At 32.8% G+C, this 18,612-nt stretch overlaps 4 protein-coding genes across 5 annotated transcripts; 3 read left to right on the top strand and 1 right to left on the bottom strand.

Moving 5' to 3' along the window:
• Positions 1-2,868: 2,868 nt before the first annotated feature.
• Positions 2,869-6,033, top strand: LOC123194369 (IQ domain-containing protein IQM1). The gene is made up of 7 exons (XM_044607555.1): positions 2,869-3,322; positions 3,395-3,975; positions 4,065-4,130; positions 4,570-4,658; positions 4,766-4,853; positions 4,925-5,257; positions 5,346-6,033. The coding sequence occupies exons 2-7, from the start codon at positions 3,415-3,417 to the stop codon at positions 5,778-5,780; spliced, it is 1,572 nt and encodes a 523-aa protein (XP_044463490.1). The 5' UTR covers positions 2,869-3,322; positions 3,395-3,414; the 3' UTR covers positions 5,781-6,033.
• A 1,953-nt stretch (positions 6,034-7,986) lies between these two features.
• On the top strand, positions 7,987-8,978 carry LOC123195343 (EPIDERMAL PATTERNING FACTOR-like protein 4). Its single transcript, XM_044609037.1, has 3 exons — positions 7,987-8,315; positions 8,466-8,509; positions 8,602-8,978. Exons 1-3 carry the CDS (start codon positions 8,222-8,224, stop codon positions 8,821-8,823), a joined length of 360 nt encoding a protein of 119 aa, XP_044464972.1. The 5' UTR covers positions 7,987-8,221; the 3' UTR covers positions 8,824-8,978.
• A 3,145-nt stretch (positions 8,979-12,123) lies between these two features.
• LOC123194693 (casein kinase 1-like protein 1) lies at positions 12,124-17,378 on the top strand. Of its 2 annotated transcripts, XM_044608049.1 has the most exons (14): positions 12,124-12,515; positions 12,609-12,649; positions 13,574-13,643; positions 13,775-13,923; positions 14,016-14,111; positions 14,203-14,273; positions 14,987-15,048; positions 15,172-15,235; positions 15,318-15,402; positions 15,490-15,616; positions 15,700-15,782; positions 15,855-15,918; positions 16,180-16,325; positions 16,706-17,378. In XM_044608049.1, the coding sequence occupies exons 1-14, from the start codon at positions 12,440-12,442 to the stop codon at positions 17,003-17,005; spliced, it is 1,434 nt and encodes a 477-aa protein (XP_044463984.1). In that variant the 5' UTR covers positions 12,124-12,439; the 3' UTR covers positions 17,006-17,378. The 2 variants fall into 2 exon arrangements, with proteins under 2 accessions (XP_044463984.1, XP_044463985.1); XM_044608050.1 differs by lacking the exon at positions 13,574-13,643 and having other exon boundaries at positions 12,447-12,515.
• Positions 17,379-17,638: 260 nt separating this feature from the next.
• LOC123194694 lies at positions 17,639-18,505 on the bottom strand. Its single transcript, XM_044608051.1, has one exon. It carries the CDS (start codon positions 18,322-18,324, stop codon positions 17,947-17,949), a length of 378 nt encoding a protein of 125 aa, XP_044463986.1. The 5' UTR covers positions 18,325-18,505; the 3' UTR covers positions 17,639-17,946.
• Between the last annotated feature and the right edge of the window lie 107 nt (positions 18,506-18,612).

Raw genomic sequence — 18,612 nt, forward strand, 5'->3', positions numbered from 1 at the left:
TTTAACCTAACAAAACTAGACACATATATTTTTAGTATATAATTTGAATATATAAATAATATATTATAATATAATTAGATAGTTTTAAATTAAAAATAAGATTATGTCCCATGAAATGATGACATATCATTTATGTATTTAAGTGATATATAATAAATATGTACATATATCATTGCTATGAATACAAACACGCCATCAACTTGCGGGTAGATCCAATTACATTTTTGGCCTTTGAATTATATTATATATTATCCAACTAACACGTGACAACTTATTGGTGTTGGCTTTTAATTAACTAATCAGGCCAAAAAACTATTAATGAAACTATATATAGTTATTTTTAGTATATATATATTTATATATATTATTATATAATTTAAAAATTTTAAATTAAGAATGAAATTATATATATTTATATACACACTCTCTCTCAAAAGCTAATATAATTTCAATTGTCATGGACACCCATGCCCAGGTAATTTCCCAATTGCCGTAGCAGCCATGCAAGAAATAAGGTTACCGATCAACCACTTGCCAGCTAGCAGAGTCAAGAGCAGACCAATTTGGTCTACTTATTTCGTTTGTCCTCCTTAAAATGACGATCATGCCCTCTTGACCAATATCTTTTACAGTTTTCAGAATTTAATAAAATTTAGTTTAATCAATTAATTAGAGGAAGTGAGGGATCATAGCCCTACTTTGAGAGCTGTCGTAAGGCGCTGGCTTGGAAATTTCAAGCACACCTCATCAGTTTGTGGTCAATGTAAACAATGTTTTTAAAATTAGATTAAATATTAATTCAGTGGAGGGATGGTTCGATTCAATTATCAATTGAATTATTGGACCAATAATTGAATTAATGAACTCTTTAAAAATAATATTAAAAAATAATTTTATATAATTTATAATTAAATATATAATCTAAAATATTTTAATATTAAAACAAATTTAATTTAATAATATACATGCTTAAAATTAATAAATAAGATTAAAAAACTGATTTTTTATATTGATGAGATCAAACTTTATTTTTTTTAAAGTTTAACCATTTAAATTATCTAATTTAAATATAATCTAATCTAACTTCAAAATAGTTTTCATGTTCTTAAAATCATTTTTACTATAAGATAATGATCTAATCAATCAGATCAATTTATCTAATATAGTTTTAGATATATAAATATAAACATTGATTGTTCTAATAAACTATAATTGTACCAAGAGATGGGTTTAAATAATCGTAAATATAAAGTTTTTTATCAATTATATATCTCATCTTATCTTTTGATTATATAATTGAATATTTTTAAATTATATAATAATATTATTTTTATATATTAAAAAGATAAAAACGTGGCGTTACAGTAAAGATTACTCAAAATTTTCTCTTCAAGAAATTATGGTTTACTTTGACACGTATGAATTAAAAGTTGATATATAGAAACCTATTACAGCCGTCGTGGTCTTAAATTTTGACCACTCCCGTTGATCTTGACCACACGTTAACCTCGGTAAACTATTCCTCCTCGTGCACCAAATAAAATATACGCTCTATTTACTTTTCACTCGGTAATAACATATGTTAAAAATAAATAAATGTGCGAGGATTGTGGAATAGTGATGCAATTCTAGACACATGGGGAAGGAAATTCATAATGTCAGTAGCCATTTTTGAGTTTTAGCAGAGCAGAAGTAAGGAGGTCAAATTTTTGACCAATCGGTTTATCAAGAAATTCAAAGGATTGGGGATGCCATTAAAAATATTATCCTTAGATATGTTACGAATTTGACATGTATTCAAATATAGGGGGCAGCTCCTTTCAGGATAAAATACCCAACAGAACCATTTTATAACTAAATAAAAATACCCAACGTTTGATGTATATTCAAACTTTTATCTGTTAATTTTAAAAAACTTAAAATCTTGCTCATACGTAATATAATGTCTTTAACTCATTAGCTTAACACATTATTAATATATTGTCTACTCTAAGCACAGGAGCTCATAGACTATATCTAGTGTTATATTCATTCTCCGTATAGAGATATTGTCCTTTGGACATAGGAGCTCACAAACTATAACTAATGTCAAAGTTTTGTAATTTAAAATGTATCTTAGCAGTTTTCTGCCTAATTGATATGAAATGTACAGACAGATTCAAACCTAACATCTCCCACTTGTCAAGTTTTAAAAACTCAAACTTTAATTCATAGGTTATTAAAGTTAACAAAATCTATTAGTTATAAAAATAAAATAGTGATTTAATAAGAAATTTAAAAATATATACAAATTTATATTATTTTCTTTTATTAACTTTAAAAACTAATAAATTCCTTTTAGGATTAAATTTTGAAAAGTTATATTATTCTTTTAGAGTTTTAATTTTTTAAAATAATGATATAAATTTTTGTATATTTTAAAATTACTAATTAAATAATGATTTTAACTCTAAATTTAATAAATTTGGTTAATTTTAATAATTTATAGGTAAAATTTTGAGTTTTTAAAAACTAATGGTGAGAGCAAAGTATACATTAAACCTTGGGGTGGGGATAGGTATTTTGGCCATAAAAATAGTGGTGGTGATGTAATCTTACCACACGTTTTTCTTTTGAACTAAAGAAACAGATAGAAATTTAATGCAAAATAATACCAAGTCAATAAACAGATGAGAAAATGAATGCAGCAGCTTCCACAGAACTGACAAACATTTAGACTAAAACGGTGGTTGGCTGCGATGAAAAATGAAACCCAAAAAAAAAAAAAAAGAGAGAGAGAGGAGATTTTAATAATAAGCAAATTGGCAAAATCGTGTTATTTCAAGGAAATCCCTCCTGGGCTTACTTTCTTTGACCGCTGGAGCTCTTTGTTTCCATTTCCATGTTCAGATTAAGAATATTAATACAAGTAAATCTTATTAACTTTTTCATTCATGAAAGCTTACTGTTGTAAACACTGCCAATATAAGCCGGGTTTACACCTTACAGAGAGTCATCAAAGGAATTGAAAAGTTGGAAGGTTTGAATTAATCAAAACTCGTGGTCTTCAAGCTGGAAAACTATCCCTTGAATCCAACCCACCAAAAAACGTAACATTCAAAAGGCATTAAGTTGATCATAAGAGCAAGAATTCAAACGCTGCTGTGCCTCTCTTTCCTGTTCACGTCTTTGAAGGGTTCTGGCCAAAAAGTGGACTTCTTGTTGTATATAAAGGAAGACGGAAGGTAGTCAAGAATCAACAAAATCTCATCTAACTGTGAGGGCCGAGAGAGAATAACAAAGAATATTTTTGGTTCAAGCACTGGTACTGAATTAATTACAGGTAAATAAACATTGAAAAGTTCTTTCTTTTCTGTGTTAGTTTGCAATAACAAAACTTTTTTTTATTGAGCAGCTGAAGGCTTTTGATAATCTATGGGTTTATCGCTTTCATTGCTCTTATCAGCGTGGGAGGAAATTCTAAAACACAGGTTCTTTAGTTTGGCTTATAACATCAGCTTCAATGCCAGAGATGGAGAAGTCACTGTTAGAGTAAACAGCTTCAAGAGAAAGGATTCAGAAACCAAGTGTGATGAAATCATAAAGAATTACAAACGGGAAAATGTATTGCTTGAAACAAATTTGTCATTCAAGGATCTGGCTGAAGACAAAAAGATGGTTTCAACCAAAACTTTGAATAGAAAAGAGGGATTGAGGCATTACCCGATTCCTTCACTTTCTCTTCCTGAACCAGCAATACTGTTTTCACCGAGACCAGTGAGTGAACTCGATGCAGCAGCCGTTAAACTTCAAAAGTTCTATAAGAGTTACAGAACCAGAAGAAACCTCGCTGATTGTGCGGTTGTTGTTGAGGAGTTGTGGTGGAAGGCATTAGACTTTGCAGCTCTCAAGCGGAGTTCTGTGTCTTTCTTCAATATTGAGAAACCGGAAACCGCCGTGTCACGGTGGGCCAGGGCCAGGACAAGAGTAGCCAAGGTACTTAATTTATCTCTTAATCATGCATTAATTATCATAATTTATATATAAAATACATTCTAATTTTGTCTTTTAAATTACCTGGCCAGGTGGGAAAGGGGTTGTCCAAAGATGAGAAGGCCCAAAAACTGGCCTTACAACATTGGCTTGAAGCCGTAAGTCTATAGAATTGTTTTTCTTTTATTTTAGCGTTCGTATGATTGTAGAGTTTAGAGGATAATTCAAATTTATTATTTGATTCGATTTGAATTTATGATTCAGATTAACTTAAATTCATAGTTTAAAATGGTGATTCAAATTCATAGTTTAATTTGATTATTATTTATGACTTGAATAGGTGTTTTAAATATTATTTAGATAAAACAACATCAATTTTTTTTATAGTTATGAGTCTAAATTATAAATTCGAATCGAATTTAAATTATTTTTAATTTTAACTCGGTAAGCTCAAATTAAATTCAACTAAAATAATTTCTATTCAAAGCAAATTTGAACTAAAAGTTGTTCAAACTCAATCTAATTCGTGACCATCCCTCCTGTTTTGTAATAATTTAGACAAAGTTGGTCTTATTATATTTTTTGTCTGTTGACCAGATTGATCCACGGCATCGGTATGGGCACAATCTACACATGTATTATGATACCTGGTTTAAAAGCGAGAGCAGCCAACCTTTCTTTTACTGGTAAATTAACCATTTTTTTAAACTCAAATCAAAATGTTTCATTATCTTTCCAACCTAAATTTGCTTTATGATTTGATTATTGACTTTACTGCTTTCTGCAATGTAAGGTTGGACGTTGGAGATGGGAAAGAAGTAAATTTGGACAAGTGTCCAAGAAGTGTTCTTCATCGCCAATGCATCAAATATCTTGGACCAGTAAGTTCAATAAAACTTGTAATGTCAACGGCTTACGAAATTTATCTAATGTCCTTTTCTCTTTGTTGCAGAAAGAAAGAGAAGCATTTGAGGTGATAGTTGAAGACGGGAAACTTGTCTATAAGCAATGTGGAATGCTTGTAGAAACCACTGAAGGTTCCAAATGGATATTTGTTTTGAGTACCAGCCGGGCTTTATACGTGGCGCAAAAGAAGAAAGGATCGTTTCAACACTCCAGTTTTCTGGCCGGCGGCGCCACCACCGCCGCTGGAAGATTAGTTGCTCACGATGGAATTCTTCAGGCAGTATGGCCGTACAGTGGCCACTATCATCCAACAGAAGAGAACTTCCAAGAATTCATCAGCTTTCTTGAGGAGAACCATGTTGATCTCACTAATGTAAAGGTAAAAATTGTCTCAATAATTTAATATAATTTCGGATAATTTTTATTCAGAAATTAATATAAATTTTTTCTTCCTTGTTTTGTTTCAGAGGTGTGCCATCGATGATGACAATTTCTCTTCAATCAAGGGGAACGTCGAGGAATCAAAACAAAAACCACCAGTGGGCCCTGATATGGACAATAGCATTAAGGCGGCTACAATCACGACCGTTCATCAAAAAGAAAAGATTGATACAAATAATGATGCCGTCGCAGCAGCGTCTTTGTTTGATGTAGGCAAACGATTGCCGTGCAACTGGACCACGGGAGCTGGACCCCGCATCGGCTGTGTGCGGGACTACCCGGCAGATTTACAGTCGAGAGCACTGGAACAAGTTAACCTATCTCCTCGTCCGCCAACTGCGCCGTTTGTTAAATACGGGCCGATTCCTTCTCCAAGGCCCAGCCCAAAGGTCCGTCTCTCTCCAAGGCTATCCTACATGGGCCTGCCTAGCCCGAGGACTTCAATCACTGCAGCTAGCTAAGCTAAGCTCCAGAATTCGGGTAGTACTGGTGCCCCGGCTTCAAGGTTTTAGAACTGAGGTGGGAACAGTGGAAACTGACTGGGATTATTTGTTAAAAGAAAATTTTTTTTGGTGACTTCCTTACTGTTGTTTCATTATTTGAAGTTTCTTTATGGCTTAATTTACCCAATTTTGTTTGGGTTTTACCTATTCTTTCATGTAAAGAGAAAATACAATCCAATAATACAAATACCCAATCAAATCTTCCTATGCATCTTTGTGAGATTCAATAAAAAGTCATAATATGGGGCGTATAGAATTTGACCATATTTACACCTTTCAAGCTAACATGACAAAGGCTGAACTTCTCCTCTCACTAATTGGTCGGTCTATAAATAATTAAATGTCGTAGAGAGCAGATCTCTCAGTGCACAATCTTGTATAAGTAATACATACGTACACTGCATCTTCATTAAAGGCCATCGTCTCTCAAATCTCAATGAAAGCTCACTGGTCATCAGCCTTGGTTTTAGGTGGGCATGTCTTTCTCTTTCTACTGCATTTGGCGGCTCGCCTTTTTACGGGCGTACGTACTCAGGCACACATCTTTTCCAGCTCTTATCACACCCTTTTGCTTTTGCATCATGCTTACTACCACATGGATATTTGTGAAATTTCAGCTAATTAAGAACCCTAAAGTTGGTGATGAGATAATAATTTTAGTCAGTGACTGCTGATTGTGACTGATCAGTGAGACGAACGAAATCAACATAATCCATCCATCTTTGTGATCTCAGTGGATGGTCCAGATTGAGTAAGAGGATCATGACTCATCTGCTAGATGGACTGGCTGTCTCCTTTCAACCAGCCTAGCCTATGTGGTGTTGACCTTATTTGTTTGAAATCGGCTGTTTTCCGTACGAATTAAAGGCTGATCAGAGGAGGCTCAGTGACGGAGCAGTCTAGGTGGTAGCTTGGTGGCCTAATTTTTTCCCGTGTAAAGGCTTATTCCGAATGTCGCTTTTGGTGAAGGCTTAATCATTCAAAGGCCAAACGGCAATGGCTGCTGAATCTACTTCTTTGGAGACGTTTGGATTTTTGAAATATATTATTATTAAAAATAAAATATTATTTTAAAAATAAATTATTATTATATTTAATAAATTTTAATAAAAAATAAATATAAATAATTATTATATTTAATTAGAGATAATAAAAAAATATTAATATATTATTTTATTTAAATATTCTTAGATATAATTATTCTAAAATATTTTTTATATTATTTATTATATTAATTAAAAATAAAATTATGTTTTTTTTAAAATAAATAGACAAACAATATATTATAAAAAAATTGAAATTATTTTGATAATTTTTTAATATTTAAAATAAAGATAATAATCAGATTACTTTTTATATTATCTATTATATTAGTATTAATGATAAAAACTTATCAAAAAATTTTATTATTTATAAATTAAATAAAATAATATAAATAATAAAAAATAAATTATTAAAATAATTTTTAATTTTCTTATATCAAAACGTACCCTCACCCAAGGTAAAAGATATAGAGAATAGTTTTGATGTTAATATATTCCTCTTTTTATATATTTATTGAAAGGTCAAACGGCAATGGCTAATTAATCTACTTCTTTGGAGACATTGGGTTTTCGTAAATATATTATTTTCAAAATTATAAAATTATTTTAAAAATTATTAAATAAAAATTATTATTATATTTAATTAAAATAAATATATATATAAATAATTCTTATATTTAATTAGAAATAATAAAAAAATATATATTATTTTACTTAAATATATTTAAATATAATTATTCTAAAATATTTTTATATTATTTATTATATTAATTAAATATAAAATTATTTTTTTTAAAAAATTTAAAAATAAATTATATATTATAATAAAATTAAAATTACTTTAATAATTTTTTAATACTTAAAATAGAAATAATAATCAAATTATCTTTTATATTATCTATTATATCCTTATTAATAATAAAAATTATTAAAATTTTTATTATTTATAAATTAAATAAAATAATATAAAAAATAAATTAAATAATTTTTAACCCTTATCCTTGCGGTAGAAGATGTAGAGTATAGTTTTGATATTATTTTCCTCCTCTTCTTATAGATTTATTTTTACGAGAAGATTGAGTACTTTTTTTTTTTTTTTTCACTTGTCTGAAAAGCAAACATCCATCGACTCATACGGGTAGCTGGCGCTTAAAAGAGTAGTTCCTCAGGCCTGCCTGCGCCTTGTTAAGTATACTGCATGACTCTCTTTCTTACTTATCTTCTCTAAAGCTCTAAACATTCATATTATCCATATTTGGCTCGCTGAGTTGAGTGACAGAGACCCCTAAGGATTATCATCATTATTATCATCATCATCATTTCTATCATTTGAGATATTGGGATATCAGGGAGAAAATGAAGAGCATAATCTTCTATATCTTTGTAGCAATCCTGGAGATATCGACTTTACTATCTCTAACAAGTAGAAATTTCGCATCTGATAACCAAGGTTAGCACTTTGTTTATTTCTCTGACTCACTTTTCTGTAATTTGTTTGTTTCATTTACAAAAGCTTTTCTTTCTCCATTTTCCAACTCGGGCTTGAGCTTTTTGATAGAAAAAGCCTGGTTTTAACCTTTTTCTATACTTGATGAAGCAGATCAATTCCCTCAGTTCCTGGAAGCTGCCTCAGACTTCAAACGGGTAATTTAGCTCTTTGTCTCTTTCTTTCTCTATCCGGATTTTGCTGGTTAACTATGTATAAAAACGCATTGTTGTTTGAAATGTATATTAAGGGATTTTATCAGAGCACGGAAGCGAGAACAGGTGAAGAAACTTATAAGGTGGAAAGTAGACTTGGGTCAAGGCCACCTTGCTGTATCCACAAGTGTGAAGGCTGCGAACCATGTGTTGCCATTCAAACACCCACAACGTCTGATCGAATGGGACTACAGTATGCAAACTATGAGCCCGAAGGATGGAAATGCAAGTGCGGATCTTCTCTCTTTAACCCTTGACTTTGTCTCCGCTATTTACTGTATTCCTTTTCTTGTCTCCTGGTGAGAGATGGGAAAGTTTTGTAGTCGGATTAAAGCATCCTACAGTAATTTGTTTAGAATCGTGGTATGTAATTGGGTTTTATTATAAAGCTAGTAAGTTTGGCAGTGTTGCAGTTTGTAGAAGTAGAAGCAAAGAATATCTGCATTCAGCCATAATTAATCTCTTGAAAAGCAGCTACCTGAGTACCGAGTTAAAATCATCAAAGCATATAATTGTAAAAAAAAAAATTAATATGGGCCCAAGGAACCGAACCTAAATTTGATCTATCAAGCCTTTGCACAGGCCTGGTTTCGGAATTGCTCCGGACCCTGCATTTAGAGACAAGGCCTCGGCGAGCCCCCCATTTCCCCAACTTTACACGAGTATTAGGGTAGATCGTGGTTGGTTAACCGGTCTAAGGTGTGAATAGGGAATCATAACTTCCGTCTTCAAGGTAGTTTCCTCGGTGGGAAGTCTGTCTCATTAGTCGAGAAACGTTGGTTGTTAAGGTACATTCAATCACTTCATCATGAGAGGTTTAACGTGTATTTGGTGAGTGTGTCCCAGTGACCTTGAGGTTGGGTAGCTTGCAGCTGATCTTGTTGATAGCCACGGTAGAACCAAGTTTAATCTGTTAGTCCTCTAAACTCCGGTTATTGGCTTGAAGTGTCTCTCTAGTGAAGCAAAGACATGGTATTTGATGATCTAGAATATCGCAAGCCTTTCCCTATCAGGGGTCTCTCGTGGGAGTCGACAGATTCATAGTATGAGATACGTTGATGAAGATTAAGGATCTTTTAATTATTCCCGTCTTAGGGGCAGGTCCTTTTGGTGAGGTTTGTGCTATTGTTTATATGTCGAGCAACATCGAGTGGGTCACCTTTAGAGAGTTATAGTTTGGAAACAACATCAAGACCTGGCTGTAAGATGTTAATTGTTGCGGTGGGCTGACTAAAACTAGGCCAAGATATGATCCAAATCAGTTTGATTTTGAAAGTTGATTTGGTTTGAAATATCTTGGTTTAGATTCGTTTGATTCAAATTCGAATTAAATTCAAACTAAAAATGTGACTCATTTTTTAATTCAAACTGAACTCAACTTAAGGGATGTTCAGTTCGGTTTGACTAAAATCTAGTTTGAATTTGGGGTTTGAATTCGAGGTTCAAATTAGTTTGAATTGATGACCTAGTTTGGTTTGAATTATAAATTTTAAATATTATTTAGGTAAAATAATATCATTTTGTTAATAAACCACGAACTTGAGCTACGAATCTGAACCATCAATTTGAGCTGAGTCAAACTATAATTAAAATCATTGATTCAAGTTATGAAATCGAGTTGAACTCGAATTAAACTGAGTTGAGCCATTTTTCATCTGAACTAAACTCAAACTAGACTTAATTTTAGTTTGACAAACTCAAAGCGAATCATTTTTTATTCAAGCTAAAGTTGAGCTAGAAGGTGTTCGAACTTGACCCAGTTTGAATCCACCTCTAACTAGAACAGGGTGGTTCTGGGTTATAATCTAAATCTCCAAATGATTAATCATCCAAATCTTTTTTATGTTATCTTTCACTAATTAGTGTTGGAATGATTGATTATGAAGTCATGTAAGGACGAAATGTGAATTATCTTGTGTCAAATTGTTGATGTGATTTTTCATTACCAATTGATATATATAATTCATAGTTTTGCACATGTTAGACTATGATGGTAAGAATTAGAGTTCTAGTGTACACTATGAGTGCATGAAAACACAACATATGAATTTTTTTAGTGGTTCACTCTAATGGTCGGACAATATACATTCACGGTATAATTATTAGTATATATATATTTTGTACATAATGAATACAAGAACAAATACAATAAAGAATGTGTGGTATAATGTGTTTGTGTATAATATTTAGTCTTAGAGTGTTTAGTCTCTAGTTAGAGTTTATTCTCACGATATTTTTTCTTCTAGACACTCATTTATATTTATCAGACTGACAAAGAAATGTTACATTTTAATTAGAATAATTAGAGGGATTCTTAATTCAAGCACGATTTTAATGACTTATTTATATACAAATTTATCTAAAAAGAATATTTATAATATCCAAAGTATCTCAATTAAAAAAAGTGAAAATAACTCTTCTTTGCAATTAAAAAGTGGAAATAAGAAATTACTTATAAAAAAAAATTATGAATAGAGTTCTTCCTAAGAAGAGAGCTTCTCATAAACATTGTCTACTTACATTTTTTAGTCGTTGATTTTGTAGTTGATTGTTGATCAAGATAATTTGTATTATGAAGAGGTGCTTCTTTAAATAGATATCTTGCAAATCGGAGAATTGTATATAACAATAACCAATCTAAAATACAAATTGAAACTTTAGGTACACACATTCTATCTTGAGGTACGTTCTATCGTATTGGAATAAATATTTCATTTTTCATTGTTCATTTAAGTCTCAAACTTGAGAGAATTATGAATAACTTAACAAGTGATATCGTTAAATACTAAACAAATTTTGGAATGGGTATCCCCTTTTTTGTGAATAAATATTTCTTTTTCTTGAACGATTTATTAATCAAATTCTATAGTTTTTGAGAACATAAATGTGGAATAGAGTCCAAAAATTTAAAAATGTAAATTGTAATTACAATAAATAGACTCTTTAACCACTTTTGTTGATTTGATTTCCTTAGTTTTAATTCGGTTTGTCCATTTACTTTCTTTTTTATATATGTGTAAATTAATATTTTTAAAATCAGATTAAATTGATTGATTTAATTGATTAAACTATAAATTATTTTATAATTTAATTTGTATTATATTAGAAGGAAGCAAATCTAAAAATCTAAAATTTATTAAATTTGTCGAATCTGACAAACTATTTAAACTCAAAAAATTGAGTCTATATATAATATTTTATAATTTTTATTTTATTAAAATTTAAAAGCGTTATAAATTATAAAATTTTAATTAAATTAACTACAAAATTCGTAGTTAATTTTTTTTTAAGTATACGTAACAGAGTGTCATTCACTTGTAATGAGTACTTCACGGCTTAATAAATCACGTGATGGATACGTGCATATAGTCACATGACACTGACCCAACCCAACGCCTGACGGTGGCGCCAAACCTTCCCTACGATGTTCCCAATTCTAATCAAGAACTTTCACCACGCGTATTAACTACGCGTGGTCACGCATTTTTCTCTCCATAATTCCTTTATTTTAATATATTTTCAAAAATTAAAAAAAAAAAAAAGTAAACCCCCACACGCATCGTCCGTTGTTGAAAGTAATTGCCTCGATTGGATAATGCGAATAAAAATTGAAAGCCCTTACAGGCAGAGATAGATGCCGATAACCGAACGCACGTTTGCGTTTCACTAACCCAACTCCACGCTATTTTCTTTTGCTTTTAGAGAGAAAGAAAGAAACTCTAGATCGTCAATTTTATAGGTTTTCCTTTTTTCAGTGAGAATTTTTCTGTAGGTTGTCGGTGCAGTCGTTTTGGTGGAGTGTCGTGTTTTTGAGAAAATTTTATTTGTTTATTTTTGAGAATAGAGCTAGGGTTTCAATTGTAATTGTTGTTCATGGAGCCTCGTGTGGGGAATAAATTTCGGTTGGGTCGAAAAATCGGCAGCGGCTCTTTTGGAGAGATCTATCTTGGTTTGTTGAATCCGTTGTTGTTATTTCGTTTTTATGGATTTGTTTTGTTTTGTTTTCCTGCTGATTGTATTTGATTGTTGATTCTTTGTATAGGTACTAATATTCAGACTAACGAAGAGGTCGCCATTAAGCTCGTGAGTGTTATATACTTAGAATTTTATCAATTTCTACATTTTTTTGTCTTTGCTGTTTGGTTGCGCACAGTATTTGCGTTATTTTTATTGACAGTAAATGGTAATTGATATCTGCTGTTCTGTAGGTATCTAGTGTAGCATATTGAATAATTATATATTTATTTTGTTGAACTTGAGTTATGCTGCTTTAGTTACAGTTTGGTGGTAAAATCAAATTCCCTAGGTCAAAGTATTAAGTTATTGCGCCATATCTTGATGATGCTTGACTGGAATCCTTTCTTAGAAGGCCTGTTACAATTTTACATTTGACCATGTGAGCTAGTAGATTAGCAGAACATCCTCGTTACAAAGCTTGAGAAGAGTGCATCCATAGTTTATTTTGATTTGGGGAATAACTTTTTACTGTTCTCAGCTGTATATTGAAACTAGTCAGAGCTGCCATTATTTCCCTATACTTATCATCTTGTCTAATGTTATTGTCTTGTGAGGTGCTTGCAAATGAAATCCTGCTTGAGCTCCACTTAATTTTGTTTGAGCGTTTATATTGTTTAGTAACTCCACATGGATAAAGTCATCTCGGGCTGGATAGCATTGATGATAGTGTTATAACTTTTTAAAGGTTGTTTAGGTTGGATTTTATTAACGTTATAAATAAAACAGAAGAAAATATTATGATGGTTAATTTGTTCATGCATTGTTACATTCTTTATCTTTTTTTCTTTATTTTCAATTCATATGTTTTACTCTTCATAAAGTGCCTTTGCTTTGATTCACTCCATTGCCAGAACAGATGGTGAAGGTATTTCATCTAAGTAATCTTTGTCTGATTTATGTAAATACCATGGAAATGGATTTTCTTCATGTCACATGTCTTGTCAGATCATGGTGGTTACTGCCATAGTGCCCAATGTTTCTTGTTTTCAGGAAAATGTCAAGACAAAACATCCACAGTTGTTGTATGAATCCAAATTATACAGAATCCTGCAGGGAGGAAGTAATTAAATTCTCTCTTCTATGCTTATCTGGTCAATTTCATTAGAATGTGAATTTTCATCAAAAAATATTGTGTGACTAGTTCTCTGATAACATTTTTGTCGTACATCTGATCATATTTTATATTGGCAGCTGGGATCCCAAATGTGAGATGGTTTGGTGTTGAGGGAGAGTATAATGTACTGGTGATGGATTTGCTTGGACCTAGTCTTGAAGATCTATTTAACTTCTGTAGTAGGAAACTCTCTTTGAAGACAGTTCTCATGCTTGCAGATCAGATGGTTAGTTCTGTTTGATATTTATTGTTTTCCTTCTTATCTTAATATTCTATGAAAATGATTTATTTATATTGCAATTGTCAATATTTTTTCAGATTAATCGTGTTGAGTTTGTTCATTCAAAATCATTCCTACATCGAGATCTTAAGCCTGACAATTTTCTTATGGGCTTGGGAAGACGTGCTAATCAGGTTTTTGATCTAGAACACATTTATTTTGTTTCCATTTTCTTGGATCAAGGGGATCCCATATAGTGATTCTGGTTTACTACACGCGAAACAGGTCTACATCATTGACTTTGGTCTGGCTAAGAAATATAGAGATAGTTCAACCCATCAACATATTCCTTACAGGTGAGAAGACTATTTCCATACTTCAGTGTTCGCTGAATTTTATGTTATACGATTGAAACTAGATTTTTAAAAATCTATGCAAACAATGCAATGCCGATAGAGCTTATGTGCCACTCAGGTTAGTTACCAGGTTGTTTCCCTGCTCATAATTGCAGCTAGGCCTGAAAACTCTCTTTTCTCATCTTTTTCCATATTCTCTCTCAACCTTTTTATTATCTTGGAGTGCGAACACTGATCTTTATTATTATTTTATTGAAACATCCCTTTTTTTAATCCAGGTGAGAATTTGTGTCTTCGCTTTTCATGTCAGGGGAATCTATGACTCTCTTTTTTTCTAATGCTTTTAAAACTTCGGTAAAATTATCTCAAGAAATGGTGTTTTATAAACTGGTATAATGTATAATGGTATTCAGCTTTCGCTTTGGGTTAGATTGGAATTATTTGAGTACTTATAGGTTAGGCTCTTGAGATACTTTGCTGTGTGGACTCTAATTCAATGGTGGTGGTGATGTTGGGGACTTTTTATAATGGTATTTTTGGTGACACTTCAAATATTGTTGTATTTTGTCAGCTGTCTTTTGGTCACTCCACCCAAGCTGCTTTGTTTCTCTCTTTTGTATGATTTTAATTGAATATTTCTCTTCTTCATTTTGTGGATGATATGTGGTTAACTTCTATAAGCCAGTTGTTCATCTCACTGTTGGTTGCTGCAGGGAGAATAAAAACTTGACTGGTACTGCAAGATATGCCAGCATGAACACTCATCTTGGGATTGGTATGCTTTTTCTGTCAATCTTTAGAACTAGCTTTCTTGTTTATATGTGGATTTTCTGCTCAAAGGTTTTGTTCTTTCTTTTTTCATGTTGATGTTTTCTCTCACGTTTCTTGTAACTCCCAGAGCAAAGCCGAAGGGATGATCTGGAATCTCTTGGTTATGTCCTTATGTACTTCTTGAGAGGAAGGTGATTATCTAAGCCTGCCCTAGCTTCTTAACTTGTCTGCTTTCTATTGATTCCTTTGGTGATTCCACCTTTTGCTTGGTAGCCTTCCATGGCAGGGATTGAAAGCAGGAACTAAGAAACAGAAATATGAGAAAATTAGTGAAAAGAAAGTTTCTACTTCCATAGAGGTAAGCTATATCTAAAACTTCTGATGCATGTTTACTTTCTTTTTCCAGGTTATAGAAACCGTAACTGGAGATACTTTGCTTTTCCAGGCCTTGTGTCGGGGCTATCCAACAGAATTTGCTTCATACTTCCATTATTGTCGTTCACTGCGATTTGATGATAAGCCAGATTATGCTTATCTTAAAAGAATTTTCCGAGACCTGTTCATTCGTGAAGGTTTTAGTTACTTCCAATTGCTGAGAGATTGGTTGACTAAGACAAAATTTTATGATCTTTTTGTCTATTGATTTTTGACACAGGCTTCCAATTTGATTATGTATTTGACTGGACCATTTTGAAGTATCAGCAATCACAGTTGGCTACACCACCAGCTCGTGCCCTTGTAAGTTAGTATCCGATGTGTTTTTGGTCTTTAAATGTTGTATGGATTTGTTAAACATTTGGTTTCTGTCAGGTCCCTGGTGCTGGAACCAGTTCTGCAACACCACCTGTTATAGCCAGTGCTGACAGACAAACAGGTAGTTTCTTCATCTCATTTGTTAGAATGGTGTAAAATTTTTGTATTGTTGGAGAACTTTTTATCACGTTTATGGTTAAAAGTTTTTCATTGCTTTTTCTCTTTCTTTGTGGTCATTATTGACATCTTTTTCTTTTCCTCTGTTCTATCCAAACTTAATTTTTATTGTTTTAGCTTCTCTGTTAGTCGTCCCTTTCTTCCCCCTCTTTTTTCTGTCTTGAAATATGCTTTTGTTCATTGTGGCTACTTATCTTTGTCGCAGGTGGGGAGGATGGCCGACCAGCTGGTTTGTCTTCAATGGAGTCCTCACGGCGGAGAGTGATGTCAGGACCCATTGTAAATTCTGGAAATTTTTCAAGGCAGAAGAGTCCAGTTGTAAATGAATCTGGAAATGGTAAAGATGCAATGGTAAGTGGTTTGTTTTTATGTTTTGTTATGCATGTTTATTCAGGTGCCCTTGTTACTTAATCATGTCAATGTCCTTTACGCGCATAATTTCAGACTCTGAGGAATTTTTTTGATCTTGGGATCGGAAAACATCTTATAGATTCTGAATACTTGCTTCAGCCTTCCTCGCCCACAGATAGGAGTTAAATGGAACTCTAGAATAGGAACGTGGTTATTTAGTGTTAGCCTAACTGAAATGTTTGTGGTTATCATCTTTTCTTACATGTCCACCTTTACTTGTCATATTTGAGGTTTTGAAATTTAGTTTCACATAAATGCCAATGCCTTGATTTAATCTTTTGCTTCTGGAATTTAACCTGCCTAATGCTTGGAGCATGCAGTTATCAAGCTCCAATTTTATGGGACGATCAAGTGGATCCTCTAGGCGAGCTGCTGCTGTTTCTAGCAGTCGGGATGCGTTTGCTGGAAGTGAGGCTGATCATCAACGCTCTCATGCTACTGAGCGAAGCCCTGGAGCAGTGCACAGAATTTCAAGTGCACAAAGAATTTCTCCTGTTGGATCTTCAGATCCAAAGCGCACATCATCAGGGAGAAATACGAGTCACATTAAAAGTTATGAAAGTACCCTCAAGGGCATTGAGGGCTTGCATTTTGATGGTGATGAGAGGGTTCATTATTAGATGTTCACTACTGTGCATTGTAAATCATGAATTGGTTGATATGATATCAAACTTGCTGTAAAGTGTAGGTTATTCTGGTGGAGTACTAAGTAAGGGAAATCTGGGCTCGTAATTGCACAGGCTAAGGGGAAGTTTATGATTTGGAAAAGAAATTTCAAATGCTGATTTTTAATGGCACAGAATTGAGTAAAGGTCTTTGTCCATAAAGCTTGGTGTATTTTCACGGCTACTCCCTTTTTGGTTCTTCATTTTAAGCTTTGATTTTTATGTCCGAAACTCACAAGTTTATAACTTGTTGGCCCTGTAACTCAATCTGGAGGGAATTTGAGCCCTTTCAAGTCTACGTAATATATGTGACAAGATGCAGTGATCATCCTCCTGAATCTCCATATCATCCTCATCTCAAGAAACTGTAGCTCTAGAAGAACTCTACAAGAAGTACAAGATGCAGAAAAATACAATCTCATATATGTGAAAACTGATTCCCTGAACCAGGTAGTTCAGGTGACCTAATTTTCTTTGTTTCAGTTGCAGTGATCATTGAACGTAACTATAGAAAGTAAGCCGAAAATAAGAAAACCCCATAAAAGAAGCCCTGATCATAAAGAAAGAAGATGACTAGAGACATAAAAATTTAAGGCTTTGACAATGCTGAACTGAAACCAACAGGCACTAATTCAGTTAAGCAATATTTAATAAGCTCCTACTCAAAGCAATTCAAGCTTGATAATGTTTGGAGAATGGTAAGTGGAATCTATAAATCTCTAAATATACAAAGGAAAATAAGGTCGTTCTTATTGAATTCATCAACAGAGCCAATAACCAATTCATAGAAATCAAGCTAATAATCCTAACTTATTCAGAGATTATATATAACATAGCACAAATATAACAACAAAACATATATATAAAAAAAAAAAAGAAAGAAAGGAAGAAATCAATCACCACCAACCATTGATAACGGTAGAACACCTGTCCTTAATCCACCGAAAACTCTTCTTGAAAGACCCTTTAACTCTGCCTTCAACAGTGTAAACCTTATAGCTCGCAACTCGCTTCTTCCTCTGCAACTCAGGATCATCAAAACTCCAACTTCTTGAAGAAGACCCATTTGTTGACTTCCCTTTCTTGAACTTGGCATCACTGTTTTGGGGTTGTTGAGTTTGTGGAGGTGCTGGCACTGAAGAAGCATAACTTGCACTAGAACATCTGAGATCTTGCATTCCATTACCATTGAAGACGGGTCCTGCTGTTGACTCATAGTAATTGCATATCTGCATTCTTCCATCACCGCATGATTTGGATCGGAAATCTTCCATGGTGATTTTAAAACAGGAACAAAATGTGGATTTTGAGCTCTCACTTCTATACAAAAAGCTAAGTTTTTTAGTAAAAAAATTTTGCCTTTTTCTCCATAGAATTCTGGTTCGTTCGGTGGAGTCAGTGTTTCGGTGCTTTGTGTTTGCGGGAATTCAGCAGTTTATTATCCTTTTTTAAACTAAATAAATAAATAATGAAGCGAGCTGTTCAACGTTCGCGTGCGATTCGTTGACTAAAATTATTTGTATGGAGCGTCGGTGGTGGGAATTTTGCCTAAAGTAATGATA

The sequence above is a fragment of the Mangifera indica genome, chromosome 13 (genome assembly GCF_011075055.1).
Source record: "Mangifera indica cultivar Alphonso chromosome 13, CATAS_Mindica_2.1, whole genome shotgun sequence".
In the NCBI taxonomy this organism is placed as follows: Eukaryota; Viridiplantae; Streptophyta; class Magnoliopsida; order Sapindales; family Anacardiaceae; genus Mangifera; species Mangifera indica.